At 46.1% G+C, this 25462-nt stretch overlaps 1 protein-coding gene across 1 annotated transcript; it reads right to left on the bottom strand.

Annotated features, from left to right (window-relative positions):
* Positions 1–9: 9 nt before the first annotated feature.
* TOGARAM2 (TOG array regulator of axonemal microtubules 2) lies at positions 10–11941 on the bottom strand. Its single transcript, XM_071739843.1, has 11 exons — positions 11838–11941; positions 9702–9843; positions 9310–9415; positions 7294–7529; positions 6472–6630; positions 5255–5372; positions 4739–4842; positions 4087–4282; positions 2715–2931; positions 2161–2247; positions 10–522 (listed from the first exon to the last, which is right to left on the bottom strand). Exons 1-11 carry the CDS (start codon positions 11923–11925, stop codon positions 275–277), a joined length of 1701 nt encoding a protein of 566 aa, XP_071595944.1. The 5' UTR covers positions 11926–11941; the 3' UTR covers positions 10–274.
* Positions 11942–25462: the final 13521 nt, after the last annotated feature.

The following is a 25462-nucleotide window of genomic DNA, read 5'->3' as shown; positions in this document are numbered from 1 at the left end:
ACAAATGGGTTGTTTTGGTTTTTTAAGTTTATTCAAACTTCTTGGGGAAAATGAGCTCAACATATAAAACATGTGAAAAAAACTTCCTATTACTTTTAAAGGCCTACAAGAAAAACATACTGTGCCTATCTCTAACTATAAACTCCGTCAACTAAAACCTGTTCTTCAAACATGAAGAACAAAACCAATGCTACAGCCACATCCAGCCTTGACTCCACTCTTCCCAAGCAGCACATCTCCTCCAGCTTCCCTGAGCACGCAACTCCTTCACTTGTTATTCGAGTCCAAAATGGTCCAAGATGTCCTGGAGGTTCTTCACCACATACTGAGGCTGCTTGGCAGCAGCTTCCTTCAGTGAGGAGCCCATCACCTGGTAGAGGCTCTTCACAAGCTTGGCCACCACAGCGCGAACATTGCCACTGCGGACAGGCAGGGCTCTGTTTCCCAGGAAATACCAGAGGGCAGGCAGGACGTAGCGCTGGACAGTTTGGGGTTTCCGGGGATAAACACGTCCCACAAGCACTGCCGGGCAACACAGAGAAGTTTTGTTAACAACCTTCATGGAAACAAGTACCTACCTTGAGTTTTGGTTCTTGGGAGGATTTTCTGGCTAATACCAGCAAGCACAAAGAGCCTGAGGATCCGGAACTGGGCAACACTGGCTGACCATCCACTGAACACAACAACCCACCTCTGAGGACCTTCATTTCTCCAAATCAGAGGCTTTGTATCTGATACTGATCTACCAAAGTGAATCGTACTCATTTGTAAATCCTTTTACAATCTGCTTCCACATTACCAATGTCAAAAATGCGAAATCATTGTTATTTCTGCTAAGAAGTTGTCTACACTAGGTGATGAAGGTTTTGCACTGCAGCTTAGAAGAGTAATTGTACCATTTCTAACAAAAAGAATGATTACTTCTTCCTGACCTTTGATGAAAAATGTCACAAGTCCAATACGGCAGTTCCCTTTGCTCAGTGGCACACAGCAAACAGCAGTATTATACCACACTTCAAAACTCAAGCCCACAAAAGATGTGACCTGCTTGACAGTTTTCTTAGAAATATCAGTGACTCACTGATGTCTCAGGCTGAGGCACCTAATCTGAGCTTTTTTTCCTGTCATATTTGGTGGCTTCTAATGAACAGCTGTATCCAGCTTCAGAATCTCTTAGCTAATTACCCAGACCCCACTGCCAGGGCATCAGAGTTATTGCCGTCACAATCTTCCCTGAAATAGGGAATCGGAGACAAAAAATCTTACACAGGGGGCTGAAACGTAACCAGAACCCAAGCACCCTCTCCTTCTCCTGGAAGTTTGCTCTCAGCTCAGTTTCTGAACTGGATTCTATGTAAATGCAAACAAAATTTTTACTACAGGCTCCCCTGCATAGCAGATCTTGCCGAGATATCAAAATTGAAAATGATCTGGAGACAGAGTTCGTATTTTCTGCTCAGTGGCAATGTTTTGCAGTAACCTTCTGTAGTCTGTAGAGAAGGGACCTTGGTTTCTCTATGCTGTTAATCTAGCACCAGTCACCAGCAATTTAAAAGTACCTAAAATCGATTGTGGTAAACAAGAGAGGGATTACAGTACCTATTTTAAAATGAGAGTCAAGTGGAGTTTAAATGCTACTGAGCACAGTGGTCACCAGGGAGCTTCAGAAGCACAAGAGTTGTCTGTTCCCACTACATTCCCCAGAGAACACCTACTCTCTCTAATGTAATCCCAATCCCTCTTCAAGTGCTTTCTTTGAAAAAGAAATTAAAATAGCCCTAGCATTACATTCTCTGAATGAATTCTCTGAAATGCCCTGAATCCAACGTCATTCCTGCCATATGGGCAGGGAGCCCCAGGGGGTTAGGCTGACTGCCTGCTTCTGCCCTTCTCCCCCAAGCCCTGCCTTGCACAAAACCCTTGTCTGTAGCATATGTGTTGAAGTTCCACCTATGCTATGACCCCCCAGGTTCTGCAGGATTCAGCCTCAGAAGTTTCCAAGAGGGGAACAAGAATCCTCTGCTGATAAAACCAGGCAAAGCCCTGCCAAATACACCTGGGATGTGTGATTTGCAGAAGGGACACGCTCAGGACCGTCTGGTGTTGGATGAGCTACTGCAGTGTCTGTTAGAAGCAGAGATGAGCTGAGGCAGGAGTTACCTGAGAGATATCCTGTGACATCCAACAGAGCTTGGCCACTGAGGTAACAGACTCGGTTGGCAAAGAGTTGCAGCAGCAGTGTGGTGTCTGAAAGACAAAACATTTATTTCTCCTCATTCTTCTGGGGTTATGAGGGAAAAAACAGAAGGAAAGTGGAAGGCGAGGGATGGGAGGGAGGGACAGAAAGGGAGAAAAGAGAGGACAGAGAAGAAAGAGTGGAAAGAGGAAAGAGAGAAAAGAGAGAAAAGAGAGGAAAGAGAGGAAAGAGAGGAAAGAGAGGAAAGAGAGGAAAGAGAGGAAAGAGAGGAAAGAGAGGAAAGAGAGAAAAAGAGAAAAGAGAGAAAAGAGAGAAAAGAGAGTAAGAGAGAGTAAGAGAGAGTAAGAGAGAGAAAGAGAGAGAGAGAAAGAGAAAGACAGAAAGAGAAAGACAGAAAGAGAGAGAGAAAGACAGAGAGAGAGAGAGATAGAGAAAAAGAGAGAGCAGGAGAGAGAGCAAGAGAAAAAGAATGGAAGAGCCACAGCTGAAGAGAGTCACTGCCAGACATCAGCCTTACCTAGGTGACTAATAAATGCTTCCAGTGCCTTCACAGCTGCAGTGTAAATGCCTGAGTGCTTTGAGTTCAGGTTGTCAGTGGCAGCTGTCACCAGAGAGACCATCACAGGAGATGAGGCACCCCTGAGGATGGGTGTCATGAGGGTCAGCACCTGCAGCGCCTTCTGGCTCACGTTCTTGTGGCAATCAGTCAGTGTTGGGACAAAAGCATCAATAATCTGTTAAGAAAACAAGAACATGAAAGCTGGATTAAAATGTCTTTCTTTCAACAAGAGATGTAGAATCAAATAGGCAGCAATCTGTAATCCTTTCTGTTAGGTACCCACTCGCTAGCAGAAGGTCCCTGTTTTCCTGCAGGCTACTCACTGTAGCACTTGCACAACCTCATCATCATTGAAAACCTTTTCATACTTTATGAAGAGGCACGAGTGGGGACAGGAGAGTTCACACGGTGTTTCTTTTGACCTATCAATTAATAAATTAATTCCATTTTAATAATGCAAAATAGTATCTTCAGTATAGAGGTATGAAAACAGGTATTCGGGATGCCCACTTGTCTATCAAGTTCCTTGAAGTACTGAGACTACTTTTCATTTTGCAAACACTGTGGCTAGAGGAGATCCAACTTTTATTTTCTTCATCTCAGAACCTATATCTGGAAGAGTGCAGGGCTCTGATGAACTCTTCAAGATCCATAACATTTGTCTGTCTTATCAAGCAGACTGCTGAAACTTAATATGCTGTGCAGCCCCTTGACAGACACGATATCAGGCCCCAGTTCCTGGAAAAGGGGGAAAACAGCAGCTGCTGAGAGGAAAAGGAAGAAAAGATCTAGCCAACTGCCTTCCTTTCCAACAGAAGTAAACAAACAGAACAAGACAATAAACTCAGGAAGGATATGAAAGTCTTTCCCAAGGAGGAAAGGGATGAGGACAGAAGCGAATAGGAAGAGTTGTGTCTGTGTAAGACACGTTGAAGTTTACAGGAGCATCCTCTAAAAAATATTTGTTTAATAAATCAACCACGCCTGATATTCTCTTCCCCATCCCAGCCTATTTTTCTGCCAGAGAACAATTGCCAAGTTTTCAGTGGCTGGATTTCCTTTTGTTTTTCGTAACGGGTACGAGGAAGCAGCAGAAGCTACAGCAACAGTAAATTTCACTGCCATCATCTCATGAACAGCACCAAAAGGCACCTGTTGGAAAAATACACCTGGACAGGTATTACCTGCCTCAAAGTTGAATTAAATACTTTTGGTAAGAAGGACCCAGTCTGTCCCAAAGTACTGGTACTCAGTACCAAGACACAGGGTTAACTTGACTGGTTGGGAAGGGAAGTGAATGGAAAAGGAGCAGTAGAGATGCCCTACATACCTCAACAACATTCTTCAAAATGAACTGAGGGTTGTTTTTGCAGTCATCTTGGAGGAGCACCAGCCCCTCCATTCGTGCATGAAAATCCTGGGTTGCCAGGAGTCTGGAAAGCTTCAGGAGGTGATCAGGCTCTCCCAGGGTGTGAACTGATAGGTGATGGACTCGCTGAACGGGTAATTTGGGGCCAGACCTCAAACTGGAAAATAAATTTAAAAATAATAAAAACTTTTGGTGATTGTATTTTCAGTTTACACTGGGGAAAACATCTTGAGGAGACCTGATAATCATGAGACTTCAGCTAGATCCTGATCTGAAAGCAGCTTTCATCTCATGCCTAGCGTTACAGGAGACAGTCTGCAAATAAGGTTATTGCTTGTGCTGTGGCAGGAAAACCAAGACACTGAGGATAAGATTCATCTCATTTATCTTCGGATATCATTCCAGGTATTCAGATAAGAACATCCTGGTTGAAATTACTTTTCCCAAATCAAACACAAGAGACATGACCCTTTCACAGCCTCCACAACATTATCCTTGCCACTGGACTGGATCTCCTGAGCTGCAGTCAGTGGTTCTCTCTTCCTCTTTCATTTTTGGGGGAAAACCCTCCAAAGAAGGTGTCTTCAGCAAAAAGAACAAAAGGGGTCAGTACCCTCCAGCAGAAGGCAAGTTGTCCTGGGACATCTTCAGGTTGCTCTTCTTTGACTTCCTGGGGTCCTTGGCAGATGGAGGTTTACATTTAAGGTCTTCTAACCCCTACACATAGATAGAAAAACCATGAAGCTACGGAAGATAAAATAGGCAATTACTTGTTTAAAACACAAGTCATAACCAGGGTCACAGTTACCAAGAAAGACCTAGCAAAACTCTTCATAACTTAGTGAGGGGTACAGGCCAGAGTTTCACTGATGTCTAGGGAGAAAACCAGCTCCTCATACTTACCTTACCACTTATTGGTGGCTGAAATTCAAAACACACAGAGACTTTATTTCTAACCATACTAGTTCCTCCCCTGGATGCAAAGAAACAGGCGAAGGATCAGCGGTTCATTCCCAGGAGTAAAATGAACCAGTGGAATAAGAATGAGATAAAGACTGTGTAGCTTTAAATTCAAATTTGCAATTTCTGTACTTCCATAAAGGAGATATTTCTCCTGCCAAACACTTACTTTCTTCTTCAGTGTTGCCATAATTTTTTCCAAGTCACGTGAGGGGTCAGACTCTTTCAAATACCAATCAAACTTCTGATGACCCATCAATATATTCAGCATCTTCCATCCATAACACCTAACACAGGAAAAAGATAAACAAATGACTGCTTTTCCTACAGAATACTGCTGTCTTTCATCCACTTCTGAATAAAGAGATGAAAAGTGTTAATGATATTTTAAACTTGTCATGTGTAATATCTTCATGAGAAGGTATTACCCATTCAGCAAAGAGAGAGATTTGGCTCCGCATACTGCCACTGCACAATGCTGCCAGCTGAACACGAGAGGCAAGAGGAGAACAGAGGGCAACAGGAAAACACAATGTCACTGCAATGATGGGTGGGCTTCACTGGGACTGCAGGATCCCAAGGGACCAGCAAATCACATCTTCTGCTTGGCTCCCCTGGCCTATTTGCACTGTCTTGCTGCCATTGCACAATAATTCACCTTTCCTTTCTCCAGGTGGAGAAGCTAGGACAGATCATCTCACACTCACTATTTATTATTCTATCCTACATGTATGCAGACAGGCAGCCAGCTGCTCAGGTGTTCTTCACATCTCTGGATAGGAATTGAAATTAATAATCGCAGTAAGGGAGTTTAGGTCTGATTTTGTTTATGTGAAATTACAGCCATCTTCAAGAGGAAAGCTGGAGGCCATTCCACCACAGACAGCATTATACAGAGATGAGGAAGAAAAAGTTTTGACTGTCGTACACAACTGAATCTGCAGAAAGGGATTTAGAAAGACTGAATACGCTGGTTGAGGACAGATGGAATTTTTTTAGGAGAGTCTCAAGTAAAAGTTTTTGCACCAATTCAGAGACGAGCAATGGTCAACACTTAATGGTAAAAATAGTTAAATTGAACACCTTTAACACTTACAAGGTTAACACTTATTGCACACATAGGACCAAACAGAACTGCTGACTAATCTGACCTCAGCTGACCTGAATTAAGAATCCTCCAAGTCACAGGCATTTCTTTAGGGTCCCTCTTGCCATAACAACCTAGCAGACATTTCCCCAGACAACTTTACCCACACCGTGAAATAACTTCTGTCACACTCACTTTCCCTTCCACTTCTTTTGTGCTTCTGTCATTTATAAGCACAGACATTCTGTCATTTATAAGCACAGTTTTCCAATGTTAGGAGGTGGAACAAAGCTCCTCACCTTGTGTCCTGATGGCAGTCCTGAGCAAGCCTTACCAGGGTGCCCAGCAGCCCCTCAGTGCTCTGGCAGGTGCCTGACAGGAGCTTCTCGGCTCCCATGCGCTCCACCAAGGTCAGGAGGTGTCTGGCTGCACACTTCCGCACCAGGACGTTGCGGTGCCTGGAAACAAGAGAACAAAGACTGGGGCAGAGGGAAGAGGAAGGACAGAAGCATAGCACTGGGCATAGCATTGGCAAAGCACCTCTGAAGTGGGTCCCCATCTCAAAGCAAAAGCCTGCATTCACTTGAATAGAAAAGAGAGCTCTGAGGACACAGCGGTCAGACAGACCTCTCAGCAGGAGCTGTGCCTGCTGAGCAGCTCCTGCTGCACCGAGTTCTCCTCCACATGCTCTGCAGCCCAGCAATCAGTCTCCTGATTTCTCAAGCTACTGGCTTGATGACGATGCCTGGTTTTCCCAGTGTCTCTGTGATTATTAGCATTGGGAAACATCGAAGGGCACCCACTGCTAGAATTGCAACTCACTCTTCCTTCAAAGCCACAAGGCTGCTATCTCCACCCTTTGCAGGAACTGTCAGTTCCCCATCTAGATTCACCACATCTAGGCAGTGTTGACAGACTGTCAGAACAAACAGGCTGCAGTAAGGCAGAAGCAGAATACAAGAGGAAGGGAGAAAAGCTGATGGAAGAATCTAATCCCTGAGTTCACTGAAGATGCAGAAGAAAGGACCCTTCCCTCCCAACTTTCTCTTTCTACCTCCCATCCCTTCCCCCTGCCTACACATTTTCAGGGGAAGGATGTCACTAAAAGAAGATTGACATACTGGACTCCATTAGCTATGAGAGCACTCATTGCTCGTCCTGGTGTCACGTTCACCACCATCATTTCCAAGGACTCGTTGGCAGCTTCCTGAATGAACTTGTTGGAATCCCCCATCTTCTGCAGCAAGGCACGAGCAATCCCATCCACCCTTGGGTCCATTTGCTTCTTCAGGGTCCTGAAGAGCTCTCCAAGAGTGCGAATTGCAAAGCCAGACACCTGCGAGCGCAGGCTGTTCACCTGTGGAAGTCACCAGGAGAAGCTCAAGAATCACCTTGGCAAGAAAAGGCAAAAGTCCCAGGGAAGAACATGACTTCTCACGGTGTCCTCGTGGAACAGAAGAGCACAGTAAGGGCAGAAGTCCACAAGCCCAGAAACACAACCTGACACCAACTTCTACTCGGGCCTCAGGCCCATTTACTGCTCTTCTAAAAAAACTCTTTCCCTTTTGTACAAATTGTGCTACTTAGACCATGATTTTCATTACTTCAATTTTAGGCCCATTTTTCAAGAAGATAGAAACAGACAAATTACAGCAAGGGCTGTTTTATTTAAAACTATCAAGGCAAGAGATAAGAAATGTACTACTTTCCTCCTATCCAAAATATGCAGTACTTGCAGTTTTAGCACTCAGCCAAGAAAAGGAGAATATGAGCTGAAATCTGCAGACTGTTGTGCAGCAGGGACTTGAGTCCATCTGCTGCTCTGTCTACTCAGAAGAACTTGGCTGAGGGACTCCAGGCACTCAAGGATCCTGGAGATCCCATGCAATTACAGCTGTGATCTCTAGGGTTGTACAGCATCTAGAGCTGCTCTGCACTGATCCCTTATTCCAAAAGCCTCTCACAAAGGGGGAATGAAGAAGCACCTGAGAGTCACATGCTTCATTTGAAAGATGCTTTGAAGGGCAAAGCAGCAATTCTTTCTGCCAGGCTTAGCTGTGACTGTTAATAAAAATGAACAACCCAAGTGCTGGTCATGCCTGTGAAAGCAGCATCTGGCACTGCACTGAAATGAAAGCTGAAAGATGTCTCTGCAAACCAGAGTGTACAACACAGAAGAAAAAGTTTCCTCAGAAATTTGAAAGTGGTAAGAAATCCGATGAACTAAGCTAAAAGGGCATCTTCTAACCCTGAGCTCAGAGCAAGAGACTCTGACTCCAGCATGTGTGAGCAGAAAGCTTTGAGGACTTGTACCTCCTTAGCAGTTTGGGCAGACCAAAAGCAAAAGGAGAGAATAATTCTCTCTTCTTACCCGGCCCCAGAGGGAAAATGAAATGGGAATACAGCCAAGAGACTTAAAAGTTAGAAATTAAAAAATTGGAAAATTATTTACTAGAACAGGGGGATGCAATGAACAAAACAACAAATACAAATGAATACAAATATATATGCAACCCGATCTCGATGCCGGCAGGGAGAGGTGCCTGAGGGCCCCTCGGGGCAGGGCCGAGTCAGGAGGGGGCTCCACGGCTCTTCCCAGCACCCGATGGATGTGGATTCTGAAGAGCAGGAGGCAGCTGGGGGTAAAGGAGTGCAGGGGAACAGCACCGAAGCCAAGAAAGGAGCGGCAGAAAGAGAAGAGGGGCTGCGGTCTGCCTGAGCTTTATAGAGTATGGGAAGGGAATGGGAGGGGAAGAGACTCCTCTGTGCTCCATCCCTCTCAGAGTCCGAATGTCCTCCTGCTTCAGTTTGTCAAATACAAACTGTGACAAGAGTCTGCGAGAGAAACGGCAGTCAGGCCTCCAGCATCATTAAATATGGGCTAAAAGGACTGATTCCAGTGGAAATGGGTTAAGTCTTACTGTCTTCTGAAAGCAAAGAAAAATGTAATCTTTGGCAGTTGTGTAGAGAGAGGTAATAAAGGTTGTGTTCTAGGATGGGTAATACAGCTACTGGAAAAAGGAGTAGTGCAAATGAGTAGTAATGAAGGCAGACACTGGGTACCCATGTAATGAAACACGCACACACCTACTCTCTGCCTCATGTGCAAGGTATATAATGAAGCACCACGCTCTTACCTCTTTGGTAGTTGCCAAGGAAACATCACAAAGCCTGTGAAGAAGGACTTCCGAGTGGTAGACAGCCAGAGCTCTGATGCTGTGGAGTCCCTTCATCTTCTGCTCCCTGAAAGGCAATTAGCAACAAATGCTGGTTTCTCTCCCCACCCAAGAACTGGGCAGCATCCTCTGAGATCAGCAGTGTGGCTGCTCAAGCAAACACATGGAGGTTCTTCTCATAGGCACTTCATTAAATCATGGAAGTCATTGCCACAGGATGGTGTGGCAGTCAAAAGTGTACATCAATCCAGAAGGGCTGTCTGGATGTGTCTGAAGTCAGAGGCACCTGAAGAAAATGTTTCTAACTTGCCTTACACTGAGGGGGAGAAAGGGTGCAGAGGGGGCTTTCTTACCAGTCGTCGCTTCTGAGCAACTTCAGTGCCTCGAGCAGCTTCTGCTGGGGGTGAGAGAAGGGTCTGGCTTCCCAGCCACACCCACGCTCTGCCTCCTCTCCAGACTCCTGGAAGTCCAGAGCATTGCTTGGCAGCGAGTTCACTGTGAGGAGAGGGTCAGCCATGAGCACTGTGTACCCCTGGGCAATGCACCCCACCACTGAGCAGACTGCAACCCCATCTCCCAGACAAGGTTATATATGGCTGCAGAGAGTTACTGGTTCAGAGACTTCTTTGCTGCTGGCTCACTGCCTTCCCCAGCACCCAGCCACCTTTGCCAAGTAAACCTTAGCTCTTAACCTGAAAATTGGAGCTCCCAACTCCACGTGAGTTCCACAGCCAGCCTGCATATTCTACAAAGCATAGAGGAATTGTACATTCAAAAGCAATGTGATGGGGACTCATTTGGATGTCGCTGATAGTGATGTCACAGTAGTGATGTCACTGCACTGATCATGAACAATACACATCAATATGAATGGAGAACCACATCGGGCTAGTTGGGGTCAATTTTAAAAACCAGAGTAGAGTAGCATCACTAGGAAAGAACATTGAAGGTATCATTCCTAGTGCCCCTCTTAACTCATGCTACTCAGGATCATAACACGATCACACCCACAAAGGAGAGATGGGAATTACTATGGACTCTGCTGTATATTTCTTGCAGTCTGGGAGCACCAGGCAGCCTCCTGTGTGTGCCACCTACTACACACTGCCAACGTACTTGGGTGTCCTGACCAAAGAGGGATTGCTTGCTCCCAGCTTGCATTGCAGGCAGTGAGGTGAGGGAAGCCATTAAGCACCTCTGGGTGAAGGGGCAGGTTTGTACTAAGTCACTGGTTTCCTGACAGAGACAAACGTTGCTGCAATAGTAGAAAACCTGGCTGGAGAGGCAGACAGCAGCACAGGCCAAGACGATGAGCAGCTGGTACCAGCATCATGGTGGTACAGAGATGTGCACAGAAAACACATCCTGCCAGGCTGCACCACAGCTCAGCCCTGCAGTTGCAGCTGCCTCCCAGCACCAGTGATATTATTTGGTATTATTTGAGCTGGTGCAGGGACTGGAGAGGAGGGGGCTCACCTGAGTCCTTGCCTGGGAAGCTGCCACCCTGCTTGATGATGGGGACACTGGGGAGTGAGGGCCTTTTGATCCCCTTCCTCAGGTCAGCCCCAACACTCCCATTCCCTGCAGTGCTTATGCTGGGAAAGATGGGAACTGATCCGTTGGCAGCAGATCGGTCACACCCTGCAGAGATGAGAAAGGACCTGCTAAGTGGAGAGGCCTGGGCAGTGTGGCCATGGGCTTCAAAAGGGCTGGAAATCCTGGTGAAGCTGGGGATCATCCCTGCAGTGTCACAAGCATAAGAGTTGACACTAACATGGAATGGTGATCAGAGAAAGCAGCCATGCTTTCCTAAGAAATGAGGAAAACTTAGGACAACTTTTCTTTAGTTTTTCTGTGTCTGGATAGTGAAGGTGCATTTCCCAAGCTGCTCGCATTACCTAAGAAAATCATAATAAGATAGCAGGAAGGAGAGCAGGAAAACTTGTCCCGTGCCCTTGGGCTGAGTGCTGACTTAATTCACTGAAGCTGCACTCATAGGAGCTCAGGCTATGGTACAATCTGAGCCCCTTACCTACACTTAAGTCAGTAAAGCTGCTCTCTCATATGGATAAGATGTAAGCAGTGCCTAAGGGCTCCAGCACAGCTCCTCAGCAGGGAGAGGTGTGAGCAGGATAATCTGTCCTGCCACCTGAACAAGAACTTCAGCATTTTAATTAGAAATAGTTTCCTTTTTCTTTCTTCCATGTTGCATTCTGGCTTGAAAAGCATTCTTTTGGACTCATCCATTCCCTTTTTTGGGAGGCCACTCTCAAATGGAGAGGCCAGAGCACCAGCGTAGTTTGCAGGACAGAGTTATTAGACTTAATGCCTGTGTTTTCCTTTGGAAAGCAGAAATAAATCCTATTTGAACTGCCACTCCAATGCACCTATGGCAGCCTTCCTGTATCCTTTCATAGACATTTGCAACACTATGCAAATACGAAGCAAGTGAAGAGAAAGACCCAGATCGGTGGTAAGCAACCACTTACTTTCTCTGGCTGCATTTCCAAGGTAAGCACTCAATTTAGGGAGCTGCAAGGGCTTTCCTCTCTCCCTCTCTCCATGGAAAAGCTCCATCTCTTTCAAGTGCTTCTGGTGTTACTTTCTTCTGAGGTGACTGGGACCAGGAAATGTGAATCTAGTTGCAATGAAAATACATCATGGAGCATAAAGAGAGAGACACACACAATACGCAGCCCCTGCTCAGGAACAGGGTGGCAGAGTGCCATTGTCTTTAATGCAGCTCCATAGGTATCCCAAGAATGTCAGAACAAGGTCCTCCTTTCCTCACCTTAACACACAATTACACACAGTGATTTGTAACCCTCCTTTCCCTTAGCCTTCCACTGCTCTGAGGTACTGTTTCTCAGTCTGTGTCAGGAAGTCCTGCTTGAACCAAGAGAGTCATGGGAGTGCTCCAAGATGTAGAGGAGCTCATGACATCAGTGCCCAGGCAGTTTGGTTCCTACAGGCCAGAGCAGGGGAAGAAAAACCTTCTGCAACACCCAGCTATGGGCTGTAATTTGCAGTTCCTTGACACTCAGGAGCAGTATTTGCACCTGCTTCTCACTTCCTTGCTTCTGAGGGACTCAGGTCCCTCAGGTGAGAGGACTGTGAGAGGGCTAGTAAGGTAAGCAAGGCAAAGCAAGCTCTTCCATTTTATTTGCAGCCTTGTTTATAACCTACATTGTATTCTTTACTATAATCTTTATTCCTAAAGAATTCTCTTAAATAATCTCAGCACCATCCCCTAAGCAGTGACTTCAGCACCAGTGAAAATACTCAAGCATTTGCTCCGTGGCTGTCAAATGTATTCCCCAGAGAATCTGCTCCTCAGGAAAGGAAGCCTCTGATCTTCAGTGACATTTTGTGCTAAGCACTGAACTGTCACTGAAAAGGACGCCTGCTCCTCCGTCCTCAGCCCTTACCCTTCCACTGCTGTCCTTCAAGTCCCTTGGGGGGACAACACCTCCCAAGCTGATCCAGTACCTGAAGGGGGCCTCCAGGAAGGCTGGAGAGGGACTGTTTACAAAGGCCTGGAGTGACAGGATGAGGGGCAATGGTTTTACATTAGAGGAGAGGACATTTAGACTGCATCTCAGGAACAAGTTTTTATCATGAAAGTAGTGGACAAATGGAACAGGTTGCCCAGGGAGGTAGTTGAGGCCTCATCCCTGGAAATATTCAAGGTGAGGCTCCAGAAGGCTCTGAGCAACCTGGTCTCCTTGAGGATGTCCCTGCTTACTGCAGGGGAGTTGGACTGGATGACCCTTAAAGGTACCTTCCAACCCAAACCACTCTTATCATTCCGTTCCTCTATGATCCATCTCCTCAGCCTGACTGAGAGGGAGGTCTGTCCCTGGGGACACAGGTAGCCCTCCAGCTCCTGCCATTCCTAACTTCATGCTGGAGTCATTTTCACTGGATCACTAGAGCACCAGTGACTGGGCTCTGGGGTGAAGTATTCAAGGTGGTTTTAATCATTCAGAAAATGAGTTGGATGTTATTTTTGACAATCCCAGCATCAGTTTAATTCTGCTGAACAGCACTGAGGTAGCAAGCCATGAGAGATATGTTGGATAGGTAATAGGAGGAAAGAGATTCTCATTTCAGGCCTTGGCCTATGTGAAGAGTGCCAGTAAAAACCCACACAGTGCTGCTGGTATTTCTGGAAAGCAGAAAGATATCTCAGTACCTGGGCAGACCTCTGGTCGGCCACCTGCTTTGACAGAGTCAGTGAATGAAGACTAACCTGCAAGGATCGTTTCCCCATGAAATTTTTTTTTTTTTTTTTTTTGATTGTCTGAGACCAACATTGCCTATTCAACCCCTTTCCAACCTCATCCTCTTCTTCAGTGGTCCAACTGCTGCTTCCACTAAACTGCAAGTTTGGATCAATCCTTCTGCCTCGCAGACCTGAATATCGGGGTCTGCATTCCAGAATGCTCCCACAGTAGACAGGAACTGTAGCGTGGTACCTACCTCCAAAATAAGGACAGTACAAGTGACTCCAATGGCTCGTGAGCTGTGGGGAGGACAAAGCAGACACCCGTTCTCCAGCAGAGACACAACGCGTCTGTAGCAACCTGTAGTGGTGGGCTCTGCAGTGGTTGGTTTGACCTCATAGTGTTCTGTGTGGTTCCAGAAGAGGGAAGTTCCAGCACTTGCATTCCAGAACTTTGACAGCTGAATATTCTACAAATCTGCATATCTTCCACAAGCAGCCCATCAAGGCCCACACCATTTCTTTCCTCTCCTTTCACGGGGCAGAGAACCCACAATGGTCGCTAGAGTTTGACAAAGTTGAGTAAGTAGATGGGTAAGTAGTTGAGTAAGTGCTGGGTTGAAAAGCCCTTTTTTTTCTATAATTGCCACTCACTATTGGGTGGGGTTTTGTTGTTTTTTTGACTTCTTTTCAGAAGAAAGATAATACTAGAACACAATTAATCAATAGGGGTTGTAACTAAAAGGTTTACACTCTGCATTAGATGTCCCAGTAACTAGTGGGCTTACTTCACTGCTGTTTCTGTAGGATGCAAATTGTCCTACGAAGCCTTCTCCTTTGAACTATTTCACTGTTACAGGGGTTTATTCCCTTTCCTTCAGAAGACACCGAAACCCCACAAAAACTTTTCCTGCATGAAAAACTTCCTGACAGTGGCTGTTCCCGTGGGTTTCCCTGCAGCATTAGGAACCTACATGGAAAAAGAACAGGGGTAGTGCATGTGACAGCCACCCATCCCTGGCATAGCCCTGCCTGCAGGGGTTCCTGCGTGTGAAACCGCTCAGTGCAGGTGGGGTTAAAACAACATAGCAATACATTTAAGCTATACATTTTTCAGATTCTGACAAAATCATGGCCATGAAGTCCAAACACTGGAGGAATACTGCTGTTGCATAGTACATAATATACTATAATGGTACATGCTATACTATACGACACAATATACAATAGTATAGTATATAGTATAATGGTGGAGATAAAGTTCTTTCTCATGTTTTGGGGTATAAAAGTAGCTCTTGCATTTCTGGAAACAGAGCTTGCTTTGTGGAATACTGCCCTGCTCTCTTTTCTGCACAGAACTGGATATTCTGTTGACATGTTAATCAGTCCAGAGTGTGGATCAGCTTATTGCACACTGGCTAGGGGGTCCCTGCTTTGAGGACAACACGAGTGGAATTTTGGGCAGTGTTATACTGTGCAATGTATTATGAGGGTAAGGGTAGCTTATCCTTAGCATAGCATAAGCACTTTAGGTTTGTGCTATAGCAAAACATGTCACACTACACATTCAGCCTCTCCTTACCAGTTTGGTTGCTTCCACTTCAAAACTCTATAGAGGTTTCTTCGCACCTTCTCACAAAGACTTCAGTCACTACACGGGACTTTTCCTTCCTTAAATGTTTTAACCTATTTGTCTGGCCTAACTGAGAGGTAGTATGGAATTTTGCAGCGTGTACCTTAGGATGAGAAGTCAGGATGGTGAGCAAGCAGTAAAATTCCTGTAATTGTCAGTGAGTACAGGAGGATACCAGCTTGGCCTGGTTTTGAAAATCTACTCACAGTTTCCTCTCAGCTTCTGCAAACAGTAACTGTCATTTGGTAGCTAAGCAGCTGGAAGGATCAGCCATGGACACAGTTCCATTAAATTATCATAGAAGGAAAAACACCCCTGCACTTGATAGAAGAAGCAAAGGCAGGTCCTTACCAATATGTTTTGTAAATTCAAGTAACAAGGGACTTAGGTACCCTCCTATCAATCAACCTAACAATTAGATAAAATTGTATCTTCAAGCAAATTTCAATTGCAATTTTTCATATTCCAGCAAGACCCTGCACTACTTCACCCCCTGCATGTGATTTCAGAACCCACTTCTGCCTTTCACACTTCTTGTTAATCTAGATAAATTCACAGAGACATCTTAAGGTCAAGGAATGAAGGTGCTTAGAGGGATTTTAAAGCTTCATTTCCATTACTTTCAATGAGAGACTGGCTTTAAAATCCTTGCAAATACAGCTGTTTGGACTGTGTTCTTGAAAAGAAGGAACAGAGGAATCACTGCAGTGGCACTAGGGCATGAAGTGGGATTAAGGGATATTTTATTTGGTCTCACTGCAGAGGATGAATCTTCAAGAAATATGCCAGTGGCAATTTTGTCTGGTGAAGATCACCTCCTAAGAGAAGCTGAGCATGCTCCATTGCTTAAGGTATTAAAAATGTGCCAGAGAAAGCAGTAAGAACCAGAAATGAGTGTATTATGTATCTAGGATAAAAGGCTCAGTCTGCCACTGACTTACCCTGTAACACACAGCCAGGCTCTCCATGCCTCGGTTTTGGTCCTCTGCCAGGCTCTCCTACCAAAATGGTAGTTATGTTCTAATGTGAAATTAGAAAGGACATTACTTAGGGCACCTTTATGGTCTCCAAAAGCTTAATTGCCTTAATTCAAGTTCTCGTTCCTAATTCAGAACACCTACATGCTACTGAACCACAAATGTTCAGCTAGGTAGGGCCACCCCTTTCTCTCTTGGACTGAAATCACTGTGACCAGAAGGATACTGGCAGAGCAATTTGCCTACAGCCTGGGGGAAGCACTGAGTGTGAAGAAATCATCTTCTGTGACTGCTGATAGGAGCACAGAAAATAAGCTGGTGCCATTTTCTGCACAAAGAACAGTGGCACTGGTTCCCTGCCCTGCCAAGTGAATAAAACTGTTAGAAAATGGCTTTCTGAAAAGGCAAAAATGAAGCACAGATGCAAGTGAACAGCTCCTCAGCCTCATGATGGTTCAGTAGACAGTAACTGTACTCATTGTCATCTTTCTGCTGGGTTTATCAAAACTCTGGGTTTTAATCTGCTTTGAATCATTAGCACCCAGTAGATAAAAACAGAGATTATTTAATGCTTTATTCAATACTTTCTTTGCCAACTAACAAGCTGTTTCTCTGCTGGCTTCCCAGCACAGCAAACATGTGGTAGTGGTATGTGAAACAAGCCAGTGCCAAGAACCCTACAGAGCCTGTCAGGATTGGAGCTGCTGTGGAGGTTGAACCCAATGTCTGACCAGCCAGAGGCCTGTTGTGAGGATAAAATGAAATGGGAATGCTGACTGCTGTTTGAGGGTTGTTTTGGCCAATGGATTTTGGTTTACAGGGCCATAATGCATCTGCATCATGAAGCTTTTATCATCACCAAGTGCAACTGGAGAGTTTCCCTATGTCTCTGGGAGAATTACAGGGCTGATCACCGGGCTATTAATGGCATCTCTCTCCACCTTTCTAAGTTCTTGGTGCTACAGCTGCTTAGGTTAGTCACACAGCTTGCAAGAATTCTTCATGTGTTTTTCTTCACAGTGATCCAAGTGAGATCACACAGCCAGAATCTGTTACTTTTGAACTTGCTGTTTTGAGGAATTTCTGAGCCAGCAGACTTGATTCCTCAAACATTTACTGTGTATGGCAAGGAGAACAGACAAAAAGACGCAACGTGAAAACCATCACCTATGTGATGGTTTTTTTGACAAGTTCTGCCCTCAGCTTTCATTTGGAAGATCTGACAAGTTCAATGCCCTTATAAAAGCTCCTGCAATGCCTGCCTCTTAATAGAGCAGAGCTGTTCAGCCATGAAACAGGAGTTACCACAAGCAGCAGCTTACCCAGGGCAGCAAATCAAGAGTTAGAAATAAACTGATCTGAATGCCAAATCACATTAGCTCTTTCAAAAAACACTTGAACAATCCTTCATTGCAGCTCTAATGAGGTGTTGTGCTGGACACCATGGTTATTTGAGCACTGTACGTAAGTTTGCTCCCACTGAGCACTGCAAAGGTCTCCACTGGATCTGTGGCCAAGGGTGGTTGTACCCCAGAGGTGGGTGATCAGTTGTTCTGTGGGCTCCTATGACTGACAGACACATTGAGAAGGAGTCAAGCACACTGACACACCTTTCTCTTCAGCATAACCCAGTCTCAACCAAAAACGTTGAAAGAGGCATTTATTGAGGCACTTCAAAGAAGACCCTGAAATTTGAGAACCTGTACTGGTGCAGGGGTTTGCAGAGCACGTCATGAAGAGAGATCCTCACCCTGAGAGGCCTCCAGGTGCTAATGCTGTGTGAACACAAATTAGCTGATAGCAGTAATGTTGCATGGGGTAGGGCTAGAAAAAGCACACAACGACCAGCTCCTGCTTTTCCTATGAAAGCAGGTTTTCATGGCACGTAAGGTTTCTGCCACAAAAGATACTAGGAAAGGCTCTAGGTGCCCAGCACTCAAGGCCTGGGCACAGAAGCAGTCATAATCAGCACCGTAGAATCATAGAATCATATAATCAGCTGGGTTGGAAGGGACCTCTGAGATCATCAAGTCCAACCCTTGATCCACTGCTGCTGCAGTTACCAGACCATGGCACTGAGTGCCATATCCAGTCTCTTTTTAAATATCTCCAGGGATGGAGAATCCACCACTTCCCGGGGCAGCCCATTCCAATGTCTGATCACCCTCTCTGTAAAGAAATTCTTTCTAATGTCCAACCTAAACCTCCCCCGGCACAACTTGAGACTGTGCCCTCTTGTCTTGCTGAGAGTTGCCTGGGAAAAGAGACCAACCCCCACCTGGCTACACCCTCCTTTCAGGGAGTTGTAGAGAGTGATGAGGTCTCCCCTGAGCCTCCTCTTCTCCAGGCTGAACAGCCCCAGCTCCCTCAGACTCACATCATAGGACTTGTGCTGGAGTCCCTTCACCAGCCTGGTTGCCCTCCTTTGGACCTGCTCCAGGACCTCGATATCCTTCCTGAACTGAGGGGCCCAGAACTGGACACAGGACTCGAGGTGTGGCCTCACCAGCGCTGAGTACAGGGGCAGAATCCCTTCCCTGGGCCTGTTGGCCACGCTGTTCCTGATACAGGCCAGGATGCCATTGGCCTTCTTGGCCACCTGGGCACACTGTTGGCTCATGTTCAGCTTCCTCTCGGTCCAGACTCCCAGGTCCCTTTCTGCCTGGCTGCTCTCAGCCACTCTGTGCCCAGCCTGGAGCTCCCCATGGGGTTGTTGTGGCCAAAGTGCAGGACCCGGCACTTGGCCGTGTTGAACCTCATCCCGTTGGACTCAGCCCAACTCTCCAGTCTGTCCAGGCCCCTCTGCAGAGCCCTCCTGCCTTCCAGCTGATCCACACTCCCCCCTCAACTTGGTGTCATCTGCAAATTTTCTTCTGGTGGACTCAATGCCCTCATCTAAATCATCATCAATGAAGATATTAAACAGCTGGGCCCAACACTGATCCCTGGGGGACACCACAGGTGAGCGGCTGCCAATTGGATCAGCACCTTTCAGCACCACTCTCTGGGGGCCTCCAGCAGTTCCTAACCCAGCACAGAGTGCTCCTGTCTGAGCCCTGGGCTGACAGCTTTGTCAGGAGAATGCTGTGGGAGATGGTGTCAAAGGCTTTGCTGAAGTCCAGGTAGACTCCATCCACAGCCTTCCCCTCATCCAAGCATTGGGAGCATGAGGTGCAGGGCTCACATGCAGCAGGACCATGTCCTCTGACGAGACTGTTTATTACTGTTTATTCCACTTTATTACTCTTATGACTACTTTATTAAAGTTCTTAGTGCTGTATGAACCTTGAAATACAGCAGGTTCCACTGCTCCAAATTTATTCCCTGTTTTTTACAGTACTTAAGCACCTCTGTATTTTTCCTGCCCTAAGACCACCTAACTCCACATCCATTTAAATCTCTAGAACACCCAAGTGTCCACAGGTTGATGTCTGCCAAATAGAGGGGCTGTCTTGCATCTGACCTGCTGCTCAGAGCCCCAAATGGTCTGTTTTTCAATACCTGGCAGCACCTACCTTGGATGAGCAGGAGGCCACAAAGAGGTAAAGCTAATAGTCTTGTCTCTGCAACAAAACTGCATTGCTTATAGGGAAGAGCTGCCAGATGTGAACACCACCACAGTGGAGCTGGCTGACAAAAACCTTGCCGTGGTTTTGCTCACTCACCTGGCAGGAAACATTATGTTTCCCAGCTGCCATCACTTCCAACGTCCAAGAGTGAACAAAGCTGCAGAATAGCATGGAAAGTGGATGCCTGTGGAAGCAGGGCTAGCTCTGCTGCTGATTCATTGCCTGGCCTGTGGGGAAATACAGGTTAAACATAAACATAAATAAATATACATCTTAGGGCCAAAAATAAGTTAGATGCATATGGACGTGACCTCTCGAGGCCACACATTTTGAACAGGTTAGCTTCACTTTCTTACAGGTCAGTATCTCCGACAGAAAAATGCAAAAGTTGCTTGGAAGCTTTGCAAAGCTCCCAAAGGCCCTGGGGTGATGGATATTCAGCAAATACCAGCAATTAGCATTGTCATTACAGCAGCAGCCTCTGCAGCAGGGCCTCAGCTTGCTTGCTGAATTGTTTGGGATGAGGGAGTACAGATATTACTAGGAAGAAAGGGAAGGAAAAAAGAGTGAAGAAAAGACCTTCTCTCTGGAGAGAGAAATTGAGAAACAGAGGGAGAAAGTAACCAGCAAACACCTCTGATAATGAGCAGAGTCACTGTATCCCAACCCTTCAGAGAGTTTGGTTTGTCCTCTCTCTGCTGCTGTCGTAGCCCAGCATCTCCACACCCCAAAAGACATTGAAGATGCATCAGATTGTGGATCTTCCCTCCTCATCCCACTACGTCTTTCACAGATCCAATTTGCAGAGTTTCATACATCTAGTAATAAAGCCTCTTGAAAACAGAAGCTAACCTGGAGACAGGTTTGTTCATCAGAGTGATGTTACTTTGGGAGTGGGCATTTACATATCTGAGAGCCTGTGAGCTCACTCAAGTTGGTTTCTCCACTCTTTGCATGGACTAAAATGATTCCACTTGTATCTCCCCTGCTTTGGAGGGAGGTACTAAGGTTAAACTTTGCAAAACACTGTGATTTAAACACCCCAAATAAAAGATATACAGATATTGATAAATACATTGTATTCTGGGGGAATGGTAGCAGATAGACACTGTGATCTTAGAGATCTTTTCCAACTGCAGAAATTCTGTGAATCTGTGATTTTAAGCATTGGCAAGGGCAGACTTGACTATCATCCTGAAGATACGGACTGGCACCCCCAAGAGCCATGTAACACAGACCTAAAGCTCAGCAGAATTTCAGAAAATTGATGCAATTTGGACCTTCTTTAGTTCTACCTGAGAAATAACAATGTGCGAAGGATCAAAGGTGCATGGTTTTGCTTTTTTGGCAAGGAGAACTAGAGCAGGACCTGAGGGAGGATTTGCCTTTTTGCCCACACACAGCAGCAGAGGCAGCCCTGGGACCCTGAGGGCAGCACCTGAGCCAGGTTGAGAACTCTGCCTCCGAGGGCATGGCAGAGGACAGGCCATCTCTCTGCTTATGAAGAGGAGCTTTTCTGTCAGCAAACAACCCTGTCTGCTTTGCAGGTCCCACCTGTCCTTCTCTCCACTCCTTCCATCTGTCACCACAACCATTGCTCTTCTTCCACACCTTCCAGCACTGTGTCTGTTTTAAATGACACCCAAACTCTGCTACGCAGCTAGAGTCACCCCGAAAGAAGCTTTACTCTTGGCAGCTATAAGACAACTTTTTGAAAAAACTCTATGAAAAGAGAAAGATAAAAGGAAAAGTTATCAACTCTTCCTCTCAGATTTTATTGCTTTATGGGAGACATGCGTGCACCAAGCAACTTCCAATAGAGCACAGAAAAAGCAACCCCTCTGCCTGGCTCCTGGCAGCCCCCATTGGAGCACCATCTTGCTGAGAAAGCAACAGTGCACAAAACAGGGCTATCCACCAACCTCCTTCACAAACACTAGCTCCACGTTGTTAAGCTTGTAATCCCCCCGGGATCTTTTAAGCCCTGCTGCAGGTTGCCTCCCACAAGGGAATGAGGATTTCTTCTGCTCCGGATCCTGTGTTTCCAATGCTGGAAGCTGTTTGTCAAGCCATCTTGTCCAGGAGGACACCAGGCTCCCCCTTCCAGGTGTATGAGCTCAGGAGGCACACAGTGTCACATGCCACTAATAAACAAGACTGCATAGCAACCATTTCTCTAAAGAAATCTTGAGCTTGAGATGCAAGGAATATCTTTTGCCTGCAGGGCTGGCAGGCAGTTCCCTGGGTGCTGCAGCCATAAGGACCTGAGGGACCTCAACAGCACCCAGAGCTTCAGGCAGGAACACACCCTGAACTGCAGCATGGTCCCAGTCCCTCCTTGCCTTCCCACAACCACTGTATGAAAATTATCTCTAAAGCTGTGCACAATGTGCATACAAACAGCAAAGTATCTGTCTGCTACAAACTTATAAAAGGGAGGGGAAGGTTTGAACCCTTTTTCTGCAGATTTTCATGAGATTTCTGTGTGGTAAATTGCTTAGCTAGCTAGCATAACCAAAGCCTTGCTTTGTTACACCAGAGTAAATCCATATCAGCCCTACAGAAAGCACTGCATGTAGGCAAGATTAGAATTCCTTCAGCCTGGCTATCTCCAAGATGGCATAGTCAGAGTCACTGCAAAGTACCATTAAGCTGGAATTCTCTACCACCTCCATTACAAACATCTTTTATCTCTTCCCTGTGCATTAGATAATTACGCAATATACAACACAGAGGCAAAATTTTGGTTTGGTACTGTGCATGCTTTGTTGTTATTATGCTCACTCCCAAAAACTACTTTCAAATGTAAAAAGAGTAATATTTTTACCATATCGTGTCTAGTTTGGAAATCTTTCCTAACAAGGTCACTGCTAGCTGTTTTTATTAAAAACTGTTTACACATTAAGAGAGAGAAATTTTGTCCAGAGGTGCAAGGGGTACATGAGGTTCCCTGTTAACCATGAGCCTGTCTTTACAATTACTTAGAGTGCACATGAATATTATGAAAAAGAGAATTCAGACACTAAGGAGTCCTCAGCTATTGTACCTGACCTGCATACAAACTGATAAGTGGGAAGGATTTTTTTAGCTAATCCCTTGCCCATCCTGCAGGTGCTGTGTGATTGCCCCCAGGATGATCTGTTCCATAACCCTGCCAGGCACTGAGGTCAGGCTGACGGGCCTGTAGTTTCCTGGGTCCTCCTTCCTGCCCTTTTTGTGGATTGGTGTGACATTTGCCAACTTCCAATCATCTGGGATGTCCCCAGTGAGCCAGGACTGTTGGTAGATGATAGAGAGAGGCTTGGTGAGCTCTTCTGCCAGCTCCCTCATCACCCTTGGGTGGATCCCATCTGGTCCCATAGACTTGTGGGGATCCAAGCAGCTCAGTAGGTCACTGACTGTGTCCTTCAGGATTACAGGGGGGCTGTTCAGATTCTTGTTTCTTTCTACAAGCTCCAGAAGCCAGCTGTCCTCAGGATAACCTGTCTTGCTGTTAAAAACTGAGGCAAAGAAGGTGTTAAATACCTCAGCCTTTTCTTCATCTTTGACAACTGTATTCCCACCTGTGTCCAGTAAAGAATGGATGTTTTCCTTGCCCCTCCTCTTGCCATTGATGTATCTGTAGAAGGACTTTTTGTTATCCTTCACAGAGGTGGTGACATTCAGTTCAAGTTGTGCCTTTGTCTCTCTAATTTTCTTTCTACACAACCTAACTATATTCCTAAATTCCTCCTGAGTAGTTAGCCCTTTTTTCCATAATTGGTAGGCCCTCTTCTTAACCCTAATTTCTTTCAAAATCTCCCTGTTCAGCCAGACCGGTCGTCTTCCCCACCGGCTTGCCTTTCGGCACACAGGGACAGCCTGCTCCTGTGCTTTCAAAACTTGCTTCCTGAAGTACGTCCATCCCTCCTGGACCCCTTTGTTTTCAAGGGCTGTATCCCAGGGTATACTCTGGACTAGTCTTCTGAATAGGCCAAAATCTGCCCTCTGGAAGCCCAAAGTAGAGGTTTATTGACAACCCTCCTTGTATCCCTGAGTATCAAAAACTCTATTATTTCATGATCACTGAGTCCCAGACGTCCACCAACCACTACATCTCCCACCAGCCCCTCTGTTTGTGAAAAGAAGGTCAAGCGGGGCTCCATCCCTGGTAGGCTCATTTACCAGCTGGAGCAGGAAATTATCTTTTATACACTCTAGGAATCTCCTAGACTGCCTTCTCTCTGCTGTGTGGAGTTCCCAGCAGATGTCCAGCAGGTTAAAGTCACCCACAAGAACAAGGGACGACGATTTTGAAACATTTGCCAACTGCTCATAGAATAATTCATCCCCCTCATCCTCCTGATTGGGTGGTCTGTAACAGACTCCCACCAGGATGTCAGCCTTCTTTGCCTTCCCCCTGAATCTGGCCCACAGGCACTCCACCTTATTGTTACCAACTTTAACTTCTACAGAGTGAAGAGACTTTCTAATATACAGGGCTACCCCTCCACCTCTCCTTCCCTGCCTGTCCCTTCTGAAGAGCCTGTAGCCACCCACGGCAGCACTGAAATATTTAGTGAGAGGCAACAAGGACCTATTGCACCATGTCCTGGTGGTGTAGTACCAAGTCTCTTTGGAAGCAGGACCATAGGAAGAGGTGGCAATGGGAGGCAGCCCTCTGAGAGCAGGATGCAGTTAGGAACGAGGGACTCACGCCACTCTCACAGGCACAAGGAATTTTTGTGGAGCTGGAATGCCACCCGCTGGCCATCCAGGGCATTGCGTCATTTCACAGTCAAAGTTTATTGAGTTCGATCATCTGGAAACAAGCCCACCACCGCATGGAAAACAGGGTACAAAAATCTCTAACACTGTGCAGTGGAGAAAAATGTTAAATAAACACCTAGGAATAGGACACAATACTCGCTAGGCAAATAAAAACAAAAGAACACCTCAATTTGCACCCGGCTGATTTATTGACTGCATAGCCATGGAGTTTTGCTCTGGACACAACTTGGACTTTCTACACAAACCATCAGCGAGCCTCTGCTGTTCCCAACAAGCAGCCACTCTGCCCTGTTTGCTCTCTTCGTTCCTTCAAAGCTACCAGGCAGGATTAGGGCTGCAAGGGAGGACCTAACCACACTTCCAGCCTCTTTCTTCATCCAGTGATGCATCTTTGGCAGACACAAAGAGCCTTGTCATCAGCTGTCTATGACCTTGGCCTTGCAGATGTGGAGTGGTAAGGGTGAGAAAACGCACAGTATAACCAGTTATCAGCTCTAGGGTGAGGGAATTTTTTGGAAGAAGCCCTCTTGCTTGCAGCTGCCATACCCAAACAGTTTAAGACAGAATGGCTGCTTGAAGATGATTTGGGCAGGGAGCTCAGAGGACAGTGTGACCCTGCTGTTGTAACACCAGAGTAGGAAACCAGGACTTGTACCCCTGCTACCAGCTTCCTGTCCGATACTGAAACACATCTTGCAGAATCTCCCCATCAATGAGACCAAAGAGTGAACAAAATGGTTTTGAAATCCCCTTTCTATTCCTGCTGCCAGGTTCTCCCACAGCTCCACTCCTGGAAGAGGTTGCTGGGACACATGTAATTCACACCTTACTGGTGCAGTGGGGAGAGGTGACAGGTTTCCAGTGCCACGGCTCCCCACACCCGGTGTCAAGTTACAAAGAGCTGCTCTTTCACCTCAACCCAGGGCTCCTGCTTCAGCTG

Source organism: Heliangelus exortis, chromosome 3 (genome assembly GCF_036169615.1).
Source record: "Heliangelus exortis chromosome 3, bHelExo1.hap1, whole genome shotgun sequence".
NCBI classification, from domain to species: domain Eukaryota; kingdom Metazoa; phylum Chordata; class Aves; order Apodiformes; family Trochilidae; genus Heliangelus; species Heliangelus exortis.
Note: the sequence above shows the minus strand (reverse complement) of the source record. Positions and strands in the feature narration are given on the sequence as shown.

What these genes read in the sequence shown, in the direction of transcription:
- TOGARAM2 (XM_071739843.1), bottom strand. Translation starts at nt 11,925, where the DNA reads ATGGAGCTTTTCCATGGAGAGAGGGAGAGAGGAAAGCCCTTGCAGCTC. An exon ending in TTGCTCAGAAGCGACGACTG is followed by an intron (nt 9,416 to 9,701) that starts GTAAGAAAGCCC and finishes ATTGCCTTTCAG; the next exon opens with GGAGCAGAAGATGAAGGGAC. An exon ending in TTTTGAAGAATGTTGTTGAG is followed by an intron (nt 2,932 to 4,086) that starts GTATGTAGGGCA and finishes TTTTCTTAACAG; the next exon opens with ATTATTGATGCTTTTGTCCC.